General features: G+C 29.9%; 2 protein-coding genes across 3 annotated transcripts; both read left to right on the forward strand.

Moving 5' to 3' along the window:
• Window positions 1–559: 559 nt before the first annotated feature.
• LOC146885916 (beta-amyrin synthase-like) lies at window positions 560–7,241 on the forward strand. The gene is made up of 17 exons (XM_028076733.2): window positions 560–705; window positions 1,293–1,516; window positions 1,631–1,816; window positions 2,784–2,873; window positions 3,032–3,229; window positions 3,317–3,401; window positions 3,525–3,691; window positions 3,954–4,142; window positions 4,235–4,348; window positions 4,434–4,553; window positions 5,434–5,556; window positions 5,666–5,764; window positions 5,996–6,052; window positions 6,135–6,503; window positions 6,599–6,679; window positions 6,770–6,853; window positions 6,944–7,241. Exons 2-17 carry the CDS (start codon window positions 1,316–1,318, stop codon window positions 7,064–7,066), a joined length of 2,286 nt encoding a protein of 761 aa, XP_027932534.2. The 5' UTR covers window positions 560–705; window positions 1,293–1,315; the 3' UTR covers window positions 7,067–7,241.
• A 3,199-nt stretch (window positions 7,242–10,440) lies between these two features.
• LOC114188181 (beta-amyrin synthase-like) lies at window positions 10,441–14,856 on the forward strand. 2 transcript variants are annotated; one of them, XM_028076734.2, is made up of 16 exons: window positions 10,441–10,642; window positions 10,724–10,909; window positions 11,388–11,477; window positions 11,620–11,817; window positions 11,901–11,985; window positions 12,113–12,279; window positions 12,392–12,583; window positions 12,683–12,796; window positions 12,933–13,052; window positions 13,172–13,294; window positions 13,367–13,465; window positions 13,541–13,597; window positions 13,685–14,053; window positions 14,146–14,226; window positions 14,325–14,408; window positions 14,630–14,856. In XM_028076734.2, exons 1-16 carry the CDS (start codon window positions 10,442–10,444, stop codon window positions 14,750–14,752), a joined length of 2,289 nt encoding a protein of 762 aa, XP_027932535.1. In that variant the 5' UTR covers window position 10,441; the 3' UTR covers window positions 14,753–14,856. The 2 variants fall into 2 exon arrangements, with proteins under 2 accessions (XP_027932535.1, XP_085530683.1); XM_085674557.1 differs by lacking the exon at window positions 12,392–12,583.
• Window positions 14,857–18,321: the final 3,465 nt, after the last annotated feature.

The raw sequence follows: 18,321 nt of genomic DNA on the forward strand, positions 1-18,321 counted from the left end.
TATACTTAAATTTAAAAGATGAAATTTATGTTACAATTTTATTATTATTATTATTATTATTATTATTATTATTATTATTATTATCCCCGTGACATAAAATGAAAGGATAATAGCATGAAGATTTGAGCAAATAAATGAATAAAATGTATTATTAAGCCAGAAAATGGATCCCATGAATCAGTTCTCCTATATGAACATCAAAGTGAGAGTCCATCCAAAAATACATCTGCACAAGTCATGGACAGTTTAATAACATTATATTGTATGTACAGTAAATCGTCGTGAGTTTCTTCATAGAAGGATTTGAAATCCTTATCATCACATATCCATTCACTTGAACAAAATAAGAAACGAACACTCCGTTAAGATAAAAATTTGTTTTTGAGTATCTACTTTGAGAAAAAACAAATACACTACAATGTTAATAAAAAGTAATAAAGCAAACGGTTGTGAAGCAATCATGAAGCTGCATTTAAAGATCTGTTGTTGAGTGAGTTATGAGTACTGCAAGAGTTATTAATGGTACAGTTGGTTGTAATTTTGTAAACTTGTTATTTCATCTGATGTTGATGATATAGCTTGAATGAACACTATATAAAGGATGCACCATTCTGAGTAAGATCAGATCCATCTTGCTTAAACAACCAAACCCTCATAAAACTGCAGGGATCGTTAAAGATAAATACCTAACAACTCCATAATCAGGTTTCTTCTTCTTTTTCCTTTCTTCAGATAATATTCTTTTATTATAGAATGTTCGGTTTCTCTACTATTTCTCTCTTTTTAATATTCCAAGTTCTATTTTCTGTAAATACAAAAGAATATGTCATGTGTGGACAAAGTATGATATGAATAGGGATTAAGTACGTTTTTAGTCCTTTACACCCAATTAAGTTAAATTTTTTGGATGTGTTGAACGCGTTTCATGTTAGTATTGGAGTTGTTTACACTGTTTGACACCACATTCTTGATTCAATATCTGCTGGAAAATACGTTCGACACATAAAAAAAAATTAACGTAATTGGGTTAAAAAGACTGTATTCATTCGTTTTTAAAGTTTAAGGACCAAAATATATCAAAGTTTCGGATATGGATAAATTTCAATTTTGAGTCAAAGTTTAGGGACTAAAAACATACTTAACCCATAGATATAAAGTATGGCCAATTTTTAATAAATGGAATCCATCCATCCGTAACAAAAATTAATATATATATATATATATATATATATATATATATATATTAAAAAGAATAAATTTAAGAAATATTTTGTTTTTATTCTATGACGCAGAAGCAATTAAGGTTATTAAGAAAATGTGGAGGTTGAAGATAGCAGACGGAGGGAAGAGTCCATACATATTCAGCACAAACAACTTTGTTGGAAGACAAATATGGGAGTTTGATTCTGAAGCAGGAAGTGATGAAGAACGAGCCCAGGTTGAAGAAGCTCGTCTACATTTCCATCAAAATCGCTTTCAGCGCAAGGCATGTGGTGATCGACTTTGGCGATTTCAGGTACTTTCTTTCTTAACTTCAACAAAACCTCACTGTTCAGATGCATTAACCATCATTCATATGACTTCTAAGATGCATAAATAATATAAAACTTTATGTTCCATTTATGTACAGGTTCTGAGGGAAAAAGAATTCAAACAAAGAATAAGAAAAGTGAAGATAGAAGAAGATGAGGAAATTACATGGGAGAAGGCTACTCAGACCATAAAGAGAGCCTCCCATTACCTCTCAGCACTGCAAACTAGTGATGGCCATTGGCCTGCTCATGGTGGAGGTTCTCAATTTTTCACTCCCATCATGGTAAATTCATTCAATTAAGACTAAGTCCGTACTCATTTAAAATGGTCCGGACATTAAATACGAACTCATTAATTTAAGTTCAGTCTCATTTGAAAAGGAAAAAATCTTAAATAAATAATTTTGTGACTATATTAAAATATATATATATATATATATATATATATAAAGTCATTTTTTTTATTTTTTATCAGCAACAAAAATTAAATAAATATGATAGGGGATGTCCTAACCTTTTTACAAGTTATAGAAACACTATAGATTGGTTACTATTATGTTGTAATTTCATTTGATGACTATTTTCGATTAGTTCATGTGTAACTATCCATTGAAGAGTAGAAAAACACACATGACCCTTAGGCTAAACAGATTAAGGTCAGTCCTTAAATATTAGAGTAGAAAATAAAATTGTGCCTTTCAACTTCAACTCTATCCATACAACTTCAAATTTATTATCATCAAATTCAATAGGATGCTTATGTAAAATGACCTCATTCATGGTTTGCTCAATCTCTTCAGTAATTTATTATATGACTCATTGTTTTGAATATTTACTTAATATATTTTTTATTTAAACTAGTTTTTAAAAAAAAAATATATAGTATATGAATAAAATAAATAACAATTTTTTTTATAATATATCTCTTATGTTTATTATATATTTTATATTTTCATAATTTTAAAAATTATTAGTACCTATAATATTTTTATGTAATTATATGAACCGTAATATTTCATATTATAATTCTAGGACTCTTTAAATTCTTGGCATTTCGATTAAATTTGCATTGACCTCCCGTTTCAATATGCATATTTAAACGAAAATTTGCATCTACGTCCCCGTATCAATATGCAAATCTAAACCAATATGTACACATTTTATTGATTTTTTCGATGTCTTGGCCTAACAAATTGAAATTTACAAAATTCTATATATAATATTACTTTTTATTTGCCTCAAACATCGCAGATCATCTCCATCTACAGTACAGGACATCTTGATTCTGTAATTTCAGAAGAACATCGTAAGGAAATTCTCCGTTACTTGTATAATCATCAGGTACACTTTCAAGTTGATGTTGAAGAAAGAAAACAACACATACTATTTTTCACCTTTTGCTTTTCGATTTGTTAAAATGATTATATCTTTAAATTATACATAACTCATGAAATTTGAAAGTTCGTTCTTAATATATACGAATCGGTAACCATGGGAAGAACGAAGATGGAGGGTGGGGATTACACATAGAGGGTGGAAGCACGATGTACTGTACGGCACTGAATTACGTAACATTGAGAATTCTTGGAGAAGGAGCGAATGGAGGTGATAAGAACGCTTGCGCTAAGGCCAGAAAGTGGATTCATGATCATGGTACCATTACACTTATGCCTTCATGGGGAAAGTTTTGGCTTTCGGTATGCATGCTTTCCTATTCTTTCAACACACAAATCAACAAATGTAAGTTTTTCTGTTTAATTCAAAAAATGTTATTATTGTTGCAGGTTCTTGGTATTGTTGATTGGAGTGGATGCAACCCATTGCCCCCTGAATTTTGGATACTTCCTACTTTTCTCCCCATGCATCCTGGTTAAATAATTTACTTTTATTTTTCCACTATTTAAGAAATATGACTAGTTAATATATACTCAATAATTCATTATTAAATCGAATATTATTGTATCTTATTATCACCTTAATTAAATAATGCAGCTAAAATGTGGTATTATTGTCGGCATGTATACATGCCCATGTCATATATATATGGGGAAAGATTCGTGTGTCCAGTCACACCACTAATCACAAATTTGAGACAAGAACTCTTTACTGAACCTTATGATGAAACGACTTGGAAAAAAGCTCGTCATAAATGTGCAAAGGTAATGAATATTTTGTCTTAGTGGAAATATTCATGTTCATTTTGGACAAATTATAATTCTTTTGATTAAATTGTAAAATGCGTATTCAAGCGAAGTTTAAAAAAGTGGTTGAATTTCTCAAATGGTAAAAAAAAGTGACAACCTAATCTGAAAGTTGCAGATCTAATCAATCATTTCCTCACTATGAATTTTTATTGAATTTAAAAAAAATGATTTTAAAAGTATGAAAAGGATGTTATATTGTTTTACATATACATGACAGGAAGATCTTTATTATCCGCATCACTGGATACAAGATCTAATATGGGACACTGCTTATTTATTCACTGAGCCACTTCTCACACGCTGGCCTTTTAATAAGATCAGAGAAAAGGCACTCGAAGTTGCAATAAAAGGTATTCACTACGAAGATCAAAATACAAGATACATACATGGTGGGTGTATCAACAAGGTATTCATCATAATTTCAAAGCATATATATTATTTATATTATGCCCCAATCGAAATTTTTAGTTTTGGTGACTTCATGTTTTTGTTTCGTAGTCTGGATCTTTGCTTGCTTGTTGGGTACACGATCCATTTGGAGATGCCTTTAAGAAGCATCTTGCAAGGGTCCCAGATTATTTATGGCTTTCAGAAGATGGAATGTGTGTACAGGTATATAAATACATCTTAATTATTTTTAATCTCTGATAATAGAAGATGATAACTTAATTAATGCAATTGTCTATTTATAATGTAGGGAATTAATTCGCAATCATGGGATGCTGGTTTCATGGTTCAAGCTTTCCTTGCTACTAATCTATTTGATGATCTTGGACCCACAATTGCAAAAGCATATTATTTTATCAAGAAATCTCAGGTGAGTATATGATTAAATTAAGATTTTGGCTTTTTATATAAGCATACAAAAGAACTCTTACGTGAACTAATTTCTACAAAATATATAATTCATCTAACGAGGAATTATAAGATGATTTAGTGATATAATTCTAGAGCTATTAAAATGGGTCAGAACCCGCGAGCCAATCCGGCTCACCACGAGTTCGGGTTGGGTTAGGTTGAAATTATTTTACAAATTTCAATACGTGTTGATTTTTGACCAGTGCATCTAGAACCCGGCTCACTCGGGTTGAACCCGTAGTGAGCCGGTTTGGCTCACCAACCTGCAGATAAAAGGGTCACACTAGTATTTTTTATTAAGTTGAGCTTTATATTTGAGTCATGTTAGATTGTTTTTTTAGTCAACACATAAATAATTTGGATTTTTTTTTATTTTGGTTTTTATTTTGATTGTATTAAAGTTTATTTAGATTTTAATTAGAATTAAATTTAATTTTGACTCAAAAAAATAAAAAAATTATATTTTTTTAATCAAGTGAACCCGTGAGCCAATTCGTTTAACCCGTCAATCCGTGATGGACCGGGCCGGGTTCGAATTTTTTGGCTCGCTAAAAAGTGAGCCGGATTGGGTTGACTCACTAAATAATCAACCCGTGGTGGGTTGAACTGGGTTGGGTCGGGTTATCCGTTTTGACAGCTCTAATATAATTCATCTAGGAAGAATTATAAAATTGATTTAGTGATAAAATCGAAAAGGAGAGTAGAAACAATTGTAGATTCATAATTTCTAACCAACACTTTAAAATTACAAAATTGGTTTAGTAAGTATTGGAATGGAGGATGAAAGATTGTATGATCAACTATCTCATAACTATCTCATTAATATTGTAATATTATAGGTGGTAGATAACCGTTCAGGAGATTTCGAGAGTATGTTTCATCACATTTCTAAAGGGGCATGGACCTTTGCTGACAGAGACCACGGACTACAAATTTCTGACGGCACTGCAGAATGTCTCAAGGTAATATTTAACTACTTCGGTTACAAACATTTTTATTTGTTAAAAACTTCATAAATAAAACAACATGTATGTGTCACATGATTTTAAAAAACTAATCATCCTGTTTCAGTGTTGTTTACTTTTATCAATGTTGCCAGAAGAGATCGTAGGAGAAAAATTGGAACCTGAAAGGATGTATGACTCGGTCAATTTTATATTGTCACTTCAGGTGAGTATTATAAAATTTGTGGTAGCACACTTTTCAATTTTATATGATTAATTTGGTAATCAATGGTCTGTCGTCTTAACCTTTGTTTACATCACACGTACTTGAAGTGCTAAAATTATGCACATTTTTTCTGTAATTTGTTTTAATAATTTTCCTTTATTGAAGTTTCCACACATTTAAATTGGTTAAATATGATTTTATTTACGAAACTACAAGTTTTGGTTACTGCAGAGCAAAAATGGAGGTTTATCTGTGTGGGAGCCTGCAAAAGCTCAAAAGTGGTTGGAAGTAAGTTTGAATTGATGATTCTACAATATTTATAAATTTGTTAGCTGATGCTGATTTCATTATTTTTTTTATTAATTCGTAGAATCTGAATCCGGCGGAATTTATTGCTGACATAGTAATCGAGCACGAGTATATTGAGAGTACTGGATCAGCAATTCAGGCTTTAGTATTGTTCAAAAAACTATATCCAAAGCACAGAAGGGAAGAAATAGAGAAGTTCGTTGTGAAAGCAACACAGTACATTGAAGATCAACAATTACCAAATGGAAGTTGGCATGCGGACTGGGGAGTTTGCTTCACTTACACTTCCTGGTTCGCACTCGGAGCTTTAGCCGCTGCTGGAAACACTTACTCTAACTGTGTTGCCATTCGTAAAGCTGTGAAATTTCTACTCTCGATACAGAATGATGATGGTGGCTGGGGAGAAAGTTATCTTTCATGTTCAATGAAGGTTTGTAATTAAACCACTATTATTTATGATCACAATTTCCATTAGATTCAATTTCATTAATTATAAATATTAATGAATGCATATGTTCCACGAAGACGTACGTGGGTCTTGAAGGGAATCGATCGCATGTTGTTCAAACAGCGTGGGCTCTAATGGCTTTAATTAATGGCGGACAGGTACTCTTCTCATTTGCATCTGCTGGATTTCAACATCTCTAATGCCTTTAAGTGTTGTTGTTATTCGTTTTCTGAATTTGGCATATGTAGGCTGAGAGAGATCCAACACCTCTTCATCGTGCTGCAAAGTTACTCATTAATTCTCAGTTAGAAGATGGTGATTGGCCCCAACAAGTACCTCTCATATCTCTATCCTTTAAATTATTTATGCATTATCATTGCACCAAAATTGTTTAATGTTTGTGTGTGACTTAATTGTGGCAGGAGGCCGTGGGGGTGTACAAGAGTAGTTGCGTGCTTCATTACCCATTTTATAGAAATTATTTTCCGATATGGGCCTTGAGTGAATACCGTAATAATGTTTTAGTGCATTCCACTTCTGTTTAGATTGAAAAGGTGTAAGCTCTAGAAGACAATGCCATATCCATAAAACAAATTTGGCAGATAAAATCAAAGTTGGTGACAAACTTTAATAACTTTCTTTCTAGTATAATTTTGTAATTCTGGAACAAAGATTTTGCATTAAATATTACAACAATAAAGAGCGTGTTATATGTTCTTATATTTATTTACAACTTTGAAATTTGTATAAGTTTTACGATTATTTATCACTATCTCGCAATACAAGAGTATGCTTCACTTACATATACGGCTCTTGAACTTAGATTCAATAGTTAGGCTTTTCTTAATGCAATTCATAATTTCTTCTCTTATCATGATAATATGAAAAAATAAAAAAAGCAACTTATCTATTTCATAAAGTCTTGTAACCAATTTGAAACTATATTCTATAATCTATTATACTCAATTCAAAACTATATATTATAGAATATGTATTTTGGGATATTTCCAAATTATACCATATAAAATTCCTGTTTCGAATTACACATTAAGATATTCTCAATTACACAGTCCATAATAAATAATAAATTCTAAACATACTATGAAAACGACACATTAATATTTTTTATTCTGTGATACTACAAGAAAATAGCACAAAGAAGTAACCTCAATAGTTTAATGCATTAGACTATCTAAATAAATCAGTTTTTCCCAATTTTAATTAAATTGTGTTTTATGTATAAATTAATTTGTGAAAGTTCTCCTATACAAGTTTTTATATAAGATGTTTTTTAACTTATAGAAAGATTATTTCATAATCTCCTTATATTCTTTTAGAAATGCTTACGAAATAATTTAGCCCATTGACATGAGTCATGAAAAAACTGCTTGAACCTTTATAAAAAGATTTGAACCGAAACAACTGGTCGGGAAGAATGTGATAAAGAGTGCAAATCCACTCAATCTCTACTAAAACATACCAAAACCACCCACATTTTCCTCAGTTCATCTTTCCATCTTTTCCGGTGTGCCGTAAGGTCCCTTTTATCTTTATGGAAAAACTGCAGGACTTGATGAAATCCCCTTAAACATGTGATACTAATTTTTCACAAGCAAGCAGAAAGATGACAAATTAACTTACTGATAAAACTGCAGGGGTATGTTAGAGTGGATCGTTAAAGATAAATACCTAACAACTCCATAATCAGGTTTCTTCTTCTTTTTCCTTTCTTCAAATAATTTTTTTTTTTATACAACGTTTGGTTTCTCTATTTCTCTCTTTTTAATATTCCAAGTTCTATTTTCTATAAACACAAAAGAATATGTCATGTATGGACAAAGTATGATATGAATAGACATAAACTATGACCAATTTTTAATAAATGGAATCCATCCATCCATAACAAAATTTATTATTTATTAATATATGAATAAATATAATTATTATTTATTAAAGTAATATTAAACATTCGATCGTAGTATTATAAGTTCTCTCTTTTTTTAAGTTTTAGTATAAATTAAAAGTAATAAAAATTAAAAAAAATATAATTGATATATATATATATATATATATATATATATATATATATATATATATATATATATATAAAGTTTGATTTTGTAATGCATACTATGTAAACAATTATTTTTTAAGGTTATAAATTTTCTTATATTATGTTCTCACTAAAATTTTCAATAGTGAAAGTTATCTCTCTTGTCTAAGATTTAAGTCGCTTTTTGATATAAAATAATCCGAAAACTAATTTAACATTTATAATATGTTCATAAGCTTTCTATTATTTATCTATATAAAATTTATTGTTATTAAATTTCAAACCACCTTTTCAAAAAAAAAAAAATAGAAATCATAATTCCTTTTTTTTCTTTACAATCTTTTAGAAGAAAAAAAAGAGTATATTACCATAGTTAATAAAAAGTAATAAGTGATTGGTTGTAAAAAATATAATGATTGTGAAGCTATCATCATCTACCTACATTTAAATATCTATACACGATCTTTATTGGCACAGTCATCTTGTAAAGCCAATACACGTGGTTGCATGTCATTTTGTAAACTTGTCATTTCATCTGATGTTGATGATAACTTCAATTAACACTATATAAAGTTGACACCATTTTGCAGTAAGATCAGATCAATCTTGCTTAAAGCAAATGATGATAAAACTGCAGGGTTATGTTAGACTGGGTCGTTAAAGATAAATACCTAAGAACTCCATAATCAGGTTTTTCTTCTTTTGCTTTGTTTAAATAGTATTTTTCTTTTTATTTATGATACAACAATGTTTGGTTCTCCACTTGAATTTGACTGTTTTATTAAAATGTCACTTACATGGCTGCATCAAGTGATTAAACATGTTGTAGTTGTAATTGTAAGAGCCGTGAACTCTCCACTTTCTTCTTTTGTAAATTAGTGTGGCGGCGGCACAAAGGAATGCTAAAGTCAAAAGTTGTGCCTCTTCCGGTGAATGAATGGAAAAGAAAAATTATTAACTTAAGATCCTATTCTCTCACGGGTTTTATAACTCATTACATTTTATAATTTCATATTTTTTAGAGTATATAACCAATCATCGCCGTAAGAGAATCTCTTCCTCTTCATTACACACGAGTTGCCAACCCAAAAGCCCATTACTACCATCATCCAATACCTACACAAAATTCATCACCTTTTTACGCTTCACAATTTCAATTAATTTTTATCATCTTCATCTAACTCACCTATATCCCTCGAATCAAACTTAATTCATCACAACCTTCTTTCAACCCAAACACCAACTCATTATCCTCTCCCAAAGGCACACGGTGCCAATAACAGGGACACCACGAAACTTTAGGGTGGACAAAATTATTAGATTGTATTATATTATTACAAAATACATTAAATTAAAAATAGTTCAAATGAACTGAACTAAAAAATAGTTTAGACCAATAAAATTATATTTTTATTCTAAAAAAAGTAAATTGAATCGAACTAAATCATAAAATAAATTGAACTGTGAACTGAATTTTTTTTTTAACTGTCCTATGTTTGGATCAAATTACTGTTTTATTTTTTAACTAAATTACATTATTTTTTAACTAAATTATACCGATAGAAGTTTGATGCTTTTTTTAATTGCTTTAATCGTATGAAAACACAGAAAATGGGAGTGTAACGACAGATAGAACAGAGAGTTTTCATAAGTTAAGAAAATTCATTAAAAATACGATTCACGCAATAAAATCCAATCTAATTCATCTATCAACATTTTTTAATAAATGGCATTCATAAAAAAATTAAAGAATATATTTGGTAATTAAATTTTGAATAAAACTATAAGTCCAGCTAGAAAGAAAATTGGTAATTAAAATGCATTTAGGAAGAAGGGTGATTGCATTGTGCAGCGAAAGAGAAAAAAAATGTGGAGGCTAAAGATAGGAGAGGGAGCGGATAATCCACACCTATTCAGCACTAACAACTTTGTGGGAAGGCAAGCATGGGAGTTTGATGCAGAAGCAGGAACTGATGAGGAAAGAGCCGAAGTTGAAGCTGCTCGTCAAGATTTCTATCGAAATCGCTTCAAATTCAGAGCCTGTGGTGATCGAATTTGGCGGTTTCAGGTAACTAACGTTCTCTAACGTAATGTTAGTGTAAGTATGGTGTTGTGATGTGCTTTATATGTTTGATGATGGCTTATACAGATTCTAAGGGAAAACAATTTCAAACAAACCATAGAAAGAGTGAAGATTGAAGATGGTGAGAAGATTACATCTCAGAAAACTACGCTCGCAATGAAGAGAGCTGTCCATTACTTATCCGCTTTGCAGACTAGTGACGGTCATTGGCCAGCTCACATTTCTGGTTGCCTCTTTTTTATCCCTCCCATGGTAACTTCACCTTCTTTATATTAATATTATATATATAAAACAATTCTGATAATATATTTTATTTAAATTTGATGAGAAAATTATTTATATACTCTAAATAGACATTATCTTTAATTGATTCGGGATTTTCATCACATCTCTCATATGTCGAGTTATATATATTTCGTGTGTGAAATTATGTCTAATAAATACAAATTTTGTTAGTATAGACTTTAAATAATGAGTCTGATATCATATTAAAGTAAATTTTAAGTCTGATTTAACTCCACAAAATTTGACTTATAAAGTGAGGTTCACATCCACTTATATATTCTATATTAACCTTATTTATAGTGAGACTTCTTTTATTTACGTTATAAACAATATATAATCATGTTATAGATAAATTGTTCTTTATAAGATATCTTTTGTTAAGTTTAAGTTTGTATGTTGAATAATGGTTAACCTTATTTTTGTTTTTCTATTTAAAATACTACAGGTCATTTCCTTGTACGTTATCGGACATCTTGATTCTGTATTTTCGGAAGAACATCGCAAAGAAATTCTTCGTTATGTATACTATCATCAGGTATGCATGTTATTGTGAACACGGAGACAAAAAAAAGCAACTAGATATATTTACTCTTTCTTATTTCATTTATTTTTAATTTATAAAATTGTTTTTGTTTTATGACAACACTCAACAACTAATACAAAATAATGATATGAAGAACGAAGACGGAGGGTGGGGACTACACATAGAGGGTGAGAGTGTGATGTTTTGTACTACACTTAATTACATATGTATGCGAATTCTGGGAGAAGGACCAAATGGAGGTCTTAACAATGCTTGTGCTAAAGGACGAAAATGGATTCATGAACACGGCACTGTAACTCATATTCCTCAATGGGGAAAATTCTGGCTTTCAGTAAGTTCATTCAATATTTAAATACAATACATATACATACATACATACATATTTTACTAATTTAAATAATTTTATTCTTGTAGGTTCTTGGTATAGTTGATTGGAGTGGAAGCCATCCTTTGCCACCCGAATTTTGGATGCTTCCTAATTTTTTTCCTATGCATCCAGGTTGAAATAATTAATTTCATTCTATACTCTCTGAAACAATAAATAATATGTGAATAAGTGAATATGCAATATTTAGTTATTTGTTGATGGAAGTTTTTTATCTCAATTTTTTCTCAAAACTATGCAGGAAAAATGTGGTGTTATTGTCGATTGATATATATGCCTATGTCTTACCTATATGGAAAAAAATTTACGGGTCCAATCACACCATTAATTCTGAATTTGAGAGATGAGCTGTTTACTGAACCATATAACGAAAATATGTGGAAGAAAGCACGTCATAAGTGTGCAAAGGTAATTAATTGCACACGTATTTTTAAATTTAGGTAAAACGTGAAGTATAATTTTGAAGAGAAAACTTAAAATTATATAAAAATATATATAATTGTTGATTTATAAATTACAGGAAGATCTTTACTCTCCCCGTCATTGGATACAAGATCTAATATGGGATGGCGCTTATTTTTTTGCTGAGCCCATTCTTAGACGTTGGCCCTTGAGTAAGCTGGTTAGAGAAAAAGCACTTAAACTAACAATGGAGCACATTCATTATGAAGATGAAAATAGTCGATATATGGACCCTGCGTGTGTGGAAAAGGTAAAATGAGAATAATACGAGATCAAATGGATAAATAAGTCAATGATTTCTCATATGAAAAATATTAACTTGCCTTTAATGTGCTTGTATATTGTCCAGATTTTATGTATGCTTGTTTGTGGGGTGGAAGATCCAAATGGAGAAGCTATTAAGAAGCATCTTGCAAGGGTTCCTGATTATCTATGGCTTTCAGAAGATGGAATAACCGTACAGGCACGTATGTTGGATCGTATGTTTTAGTGTTCACATTTTGTAATATTTGAAGATTATTGTGATTGATAACAATAAGAGGAAATCTTAAAATAGGTAGTGAGATAAATTAAGTAATTCACTTGTTTATATAATGCAGGCTTCTGGTAGTCAAACGTGGGATGCAGGCTTCATTGTTCAAGCTCTTCTAGCTACTGACCTAATGGATGAGTTTGGTTCCACACTTGCAAAAGCCCATGATTTCATTAAGAAATCTCAGGTCAAATTAACAAGTTTCTCAATAATCACATGATACAATTTTGACAGACAGATTAGGTAACTTGTTTTAATTAGTGTTGGGTAGGTTAATGACTATAAAATGGATTTATGATATCTCAGGTTCAAAACAATTCGTCAGGAGATTTTAAGAAAATGTATCGTCAAATTTCGAAAGGGTCATGGACCTTCACTCACCAGGACCATGGATGGCAAGTTTCTGACTGCACTGCAGAATGTTTAAAGGTGAGCTTACCACAAACAACTTATTTTATCAATGTATAACTTACAATATTAATTAATTATCCTACGTTTCAGTGTTGCCTGCTTCTATCAGCGATGTCAGAGGAGATTGTGGGAGAAAAAATGGAGACTCAGAAGTTATATGATGCAGTCGATTTCATATTGTCACTTCAGGCGAGTATTATTAAATTTTAATTTGCTTGTGTATGGTTTGATTTTGACAGAACATGTCAATTTTGATTACTACAGAGTAAAAATGGAGGTATAACCGCATGGGAGCCTGCACGATCTGAAAAATGGTTGGAGGTTAGGGTTACAAAATAAAATGTGTATAAATCCATTAATAATAGATGGGAAAACAATTCTTTATCTATTGTTGGTATTAATTTGCAGCTGCTGAATCCGACGGAAATGTTTGCTGACATAATAATTGAGCACGAATATGTTGAATGCACTGGATCAGCAATTCAGGCTTTGGTATCGTTCAAAAGGGAACATCCAAATTACAGAGAGAAAGATGTTGATAATTTCATTGCCAGAGCAGTTGAATACCTTGAAAATGAACAAAAAAGTAATGGTGGTTGGTATGGGGAGTGGGGAATTTGCTTCACTTACGGTTCTTGGTTTGCACTTCGAGGCTTAGATGCTGCTGGAAGGACTTACAGTGATTGTGAAGCCATTCGTAAAGCTGCGAAATTTCTACTCTCAATACAGAATGAGGATGGTGGGTGGGGAGAGAGTTATCTTTCATGTCCAATGAAGGTTTGTAATTAACCCACTAATTATGATTACAAGTTCCATTAGCTTAAATGTTATGAATGATAAATGTTAATGAATGGCACTGTGCAATGAAGACGTACGTGGCTCTTGAAGGAAATCGATCACATGTTACTCAAACAGCTTGGGCTCTACTGGGTTTACTTCATGCCGGCCAGGTATTCTCTTAATCTGCACCTTTATTTCTCACAAATTATGCAACTTTTTCAGAAAGACTTACGTGTTCTCTTTTTCATTTTCTAACTTCTGTATGTAGGCCAATAGAGACCCAATTCCCCTCCATCGTGCGGCAAAGTTAATAATCAATTCACAGTTACAGAGTGGTGATTGGCCTCAAGAGGTACCTCTTAAAGTAACATATTTTCGATTGATAACAAAGACTGATGTAGTCTTCTTTTCTTGTACGAAATTTTTTAAATTTAACCTGCTTTATAAACCAATAAGTTAAGGTGCGATTTATTGTAACAGTAGATTATAATTTTGTTTTGTCTTTGATTTGAAATTGCTATATTGGAATTGAGTTTTTATTTCTAATTCTTTTCTGTAACTTGTTTATTGCAGCAAGTGACGGGAGCACATTTGAAGACTGGGGTGCTGCATTACCCTTTATACAGAAATGTTTTTCCGTTATGGGCTTTGGCTGAATATCGCACCAAAGTTTTATTGCCTTCTACTTCTGCATAGCTTCAAATGCTGTGACCTCTAAAAGAGAATTAATTAGTATCATAGAAACAAAGAATCCAGCAAATAAAATAAGAGAAGTTGGTGTTTGGGTTTGTTATAGAATATCATCGGGGTAACAATGTGGTAACGTAGGCAGATCCGGTCACTTTAGACTCTCCTGTGCATTTGGTGTGCAAAATACAAGACGGGCTGTCTCGTTCAGCTTTGAAAATGCGAATTCAAAGTTTATTCATAATAATTTTTGACTTGGAGGTTGCGAGTCGGTCCCCTTTTTTATTTTGTAGTTCTCTTATAACGAAGTTTTCGATATTTAACAAATTGAAAAATTTTAACAAGTTTATAAAATTAAACAAGACTTTAGGTAATTGAACGATAATTTGATAATTTAACATTTTTGTCATATCTATATTTTTGTACTTTGACATACATCATAAATTCTTCAAATTTTACGACATTCAAAAATATATAACATTTATATTTTCCACTCATATAAGAATATTCGTACAAAAATCAAGAAGGAAAGTAACCAACATATACAAGTGAAAAGACTTTTGTGGGTCAACAAACTCAATATTTCAATCCGTCCCACATTTTTTTACGGACCTATGGGTTGGCCCATCAAGCCAAGTCCACTTTGTCATCTTACCAAGATTATATCTCTCTTTTGATTTTCTGTTTTCTTCTGTTTTGCATACTTATATGGGTTAAATATGTTTTTGGTCCCTCAAGTTTGAGCGCAATTTGGGTTTAGTCCCTCATCAAAACTTTTGACCAATTTAGTCCTTCATCTTCCAAAATGCGTGAATTTAGTACTTTAACCAAATTTTGTTAAGTTTATCTGACATTTCAAGCGCATTTCATGATAGTATTTAAATTATTTATACTGTTTGACACATTTTTGTTTCAATGTTAACTTAAATACTATCATGAAATGCGCTCGAAACGTTAGATAAACTTAATCAAATTTGGTTAAAAGGACTAAATTCACGCATTTTGAAAGATGAAGGACTAAATTGATCAAAAGTTTTGATGAGGAACTAATTCCAAATTTTACTAAAACTTGAGGAACCAAAAACATATTTAACCCTACTTATATTTAGTATTGTTATGTATTTGTTAATATGGTGATGACTAATTTCTTCAAGAAGGGTGAATTTCTTCAATAGAGGGGTAAATCCGTTCTTTTTCAAATACTGTTATCTTCTTCAATTTTTAAAACAGTTTTTGAAGAGAGAAACTTTCTTATTCAATTGACAAGGTGACCGGAAGACGTGCAATTAAAATACAGCCAATTTACAAGAAACAAATTTAAGAATGAAAGAAAAAACACAAAAGCATAAAATTTTATACTAGTTCAATTTAAGAATTTACATCCACTTTTTTTCTACCAACATTATCTAAAAGGTTTCACTGATATATCAATAGTTAGTGTTACAAGATTCACACCTACATAACCTACATTCTAAATATACAAAAAAAAAAAAAAAAAAAAAAAAACTTAAAATACACTTCAATAATTACAAATGCAACACACAATTATCCTAATTTTTCACCATTAAGGTAAAAGCAATACAAAAAAAGAATTATACAGAAAATACAAAGAAAAGAAATCACCTCATTGTGAAGATATTACAAATTGACGTATATAGTCAAGCAAGAACTTATTACAATGAATGGATCTTATCCTTATTATATTTCTCACATCACTTTTAAGATTCTTTTGGAGTTTTTACTTCAATGCAATACTTTTATAGTAAGATACACACTCGCTGATGTTTATTTGTGAAATATAATATTTTTTAGGATAAAAATATAATTTTTTTATTCTTGTATTTGTATTAATGTATTTTAATGAAAATTTCTTATGAAACTCAGATCTTCATCTTATCATTCAACATATAACCTCTCCAACAAAGATGTTCTAATAATGGAATATATTAATTTTAATCATCTTTCATTTGGTTTTTAGTAGATTTTCAATAACAGATTTGTAAAACGAAAATTAAGAAATAGAATTAAGCTCTTTTAATATGTTTTTCCTTTCCCTACCTGTTTCTTATTAAGAAGTATGTAAATTAGTTTAATTTACTTAAATTTATTTAATGACGATTAAAATAAATAAATATGTTTATAAAATATTTAACTTTTAAAATTTATATTTTTTAATGAAGAATTATTTGAATAATGATTTACAAATAATTTATTACATATATATTAACTGGAAAACTAAATAATTTCGAACATATATATTTTAATATTTTATACTTTTGTCTGAATAATTTTAAGGATAAAATTAAAATTTATAGATAGAATTGAATATAGCCAAATTATGTTGAAAATAAATTAAAAAGCGAGACAATCTTAGCTGGTAAGATTTGTTTTGTTATTATTAAAAACAAATTTTATTCATAAGCTTTAAAATATAGTTCCATAATGCAATGTCATAATTCCTAGAATATCTTCCCAACTATACATCTTAATCAGGAAGTGATTTCATAATTTCTGCTGCTCTCAGATAAGTGAAAAATTAAATGTTAGACAATTGAAGATAATATAAAATTTAGAAACTGGGCCATGACAATTATAAAATTAAAATTTCTGCAAAGAATAACAGGATATTAATAAGTCTGAATCTTCCCCACCTAAATTCACAGCTTGATCTGATTAAAATTTAAACTTTTTGTGTAAAGATTGATTGCGGTATTAATAGGTCTGGATCTACCAGCAACCAATTTGACAATTTAATTTAAATAAACTAATTTAAATTCTGATTAAAATGGGATAAATTTCAACAAAACCAATCATTAGAAACTATTCATTTGATGATTAGATTTGTGAATTATAAATTTATTCCGTTAATACTAAATAAATAAAATATTTTTCGCTGTAGTCCTTCTGATCAGTTTTTCTCAAGTCTCTTTCGAAAACATTTTATAGGGGCTAAAACGAAAAATGTAAATATATATACTAGAATAAAAAAATCATAAAAATAAATAAAAATTATAACGACCAATATTTAAATCATTTAATAAATATAAATAAAATAAAATTTTATTCAGAAATAAAAACATTTTTAAGTAGTGATATTCCTAAAATAACTTTTTTATTCTCTCTATATATTATTATATTGAAATTATAAGATTAACAAATTTTTTTTATATTAACCCACAAAAGCAAAAAGTCAGTGTTTATAAATATATTAACATATGAATAAATATAATTATTACTTATTAAAATAAGCAAACATTTGTGTATATTATTATATTAAGTATTACCAATTGTTAGAAATTTAAACATTAGTTTTTATTGCAGGAAGCGACGGGAGAATTCTTGAACTTGTTGCATTACGCACAGCGGCGGAGTTTAGCGCCGCCCCACCGCCCCCCCATCCCCCATTTTCAACTTTTTAAAACTTTTTTATTTTTTTTAAATTATATATATTTATAATTTGTTAAATTATTTATATTTTTAAATTTTTAAATTATATAATAATATATTAAAAAATTAATGAAAATAAAATTATGTATTTTTTATTTTTTTTATAGGGTATAACATTTAATATTAATAAA

The sequence above is a fragment of the Vigna unguiculata genome, chromosome 6 (genome assembly GCF_037176805.1).
Source record: "Vigna unguiculata cultivar grain cowpea cultivar isolate G323 ecotype 2 chromosome 6, ASM3717680v1, whole genome shotgun sequence".
Taxonomy (NCBI): Eukaryota; Viridiplantae; Streptophyta; class Magnoliopsida; order Fabales; family Fabaceae; genus Vigna; species Vigna unguiculata.

What these genes read in the sequence shown, in the direction of transcription:
- LOC146885916 (XM_028076733.2), top strand. Translation starts at nt 1,316, where the DNA reads ATGTGGAGGTTGAAGATAGCAGACGGAGGGAAGAGTCCATACATATTC. An exon ending in AATTTTTCACTCCCATCATG is followed by an intron (nt 1,817 to 2,783) that starts GTAAATTCATTC and finishes CAAACATCGCAG; the next exon opens with ATCATCTCCATCTACAGTAC. An exon ending in ATTTTATCAAGAAATCTCAG is followed by an intron (nt 4,554 to 5,433) that starts GTGAGTATATGA and finishes GTAATATTATAG; the next exon opens with GTGGTAGATAACCGTTCAGG.
- LOC114188181 (XM_028076734.2), top strand. Translation starts at nt 10,442, where the DNA reads ATGTGGAGGCTAAAGATAGGAGAGGGAGCGGATAATCCACACCTATTC. An exon ending in CACGTCATAAGTGTGCAAAG is followed by an intron (nt 12,280 to 12,391) that starts GTAATTAATTGC and finishes TATAAATTACAG; the next exon opens with GAAGATCTTTACTCTCCCCG. An exon ending in ACCCTGCGTGTGTGGAAAAG is followed by an intron (nt 12,584 to 12,682) that starts GTAAAATGAGAA and finishes TATATTGTCCAG; the next exon opens with ATTTTATGTATGCTTGTTTG.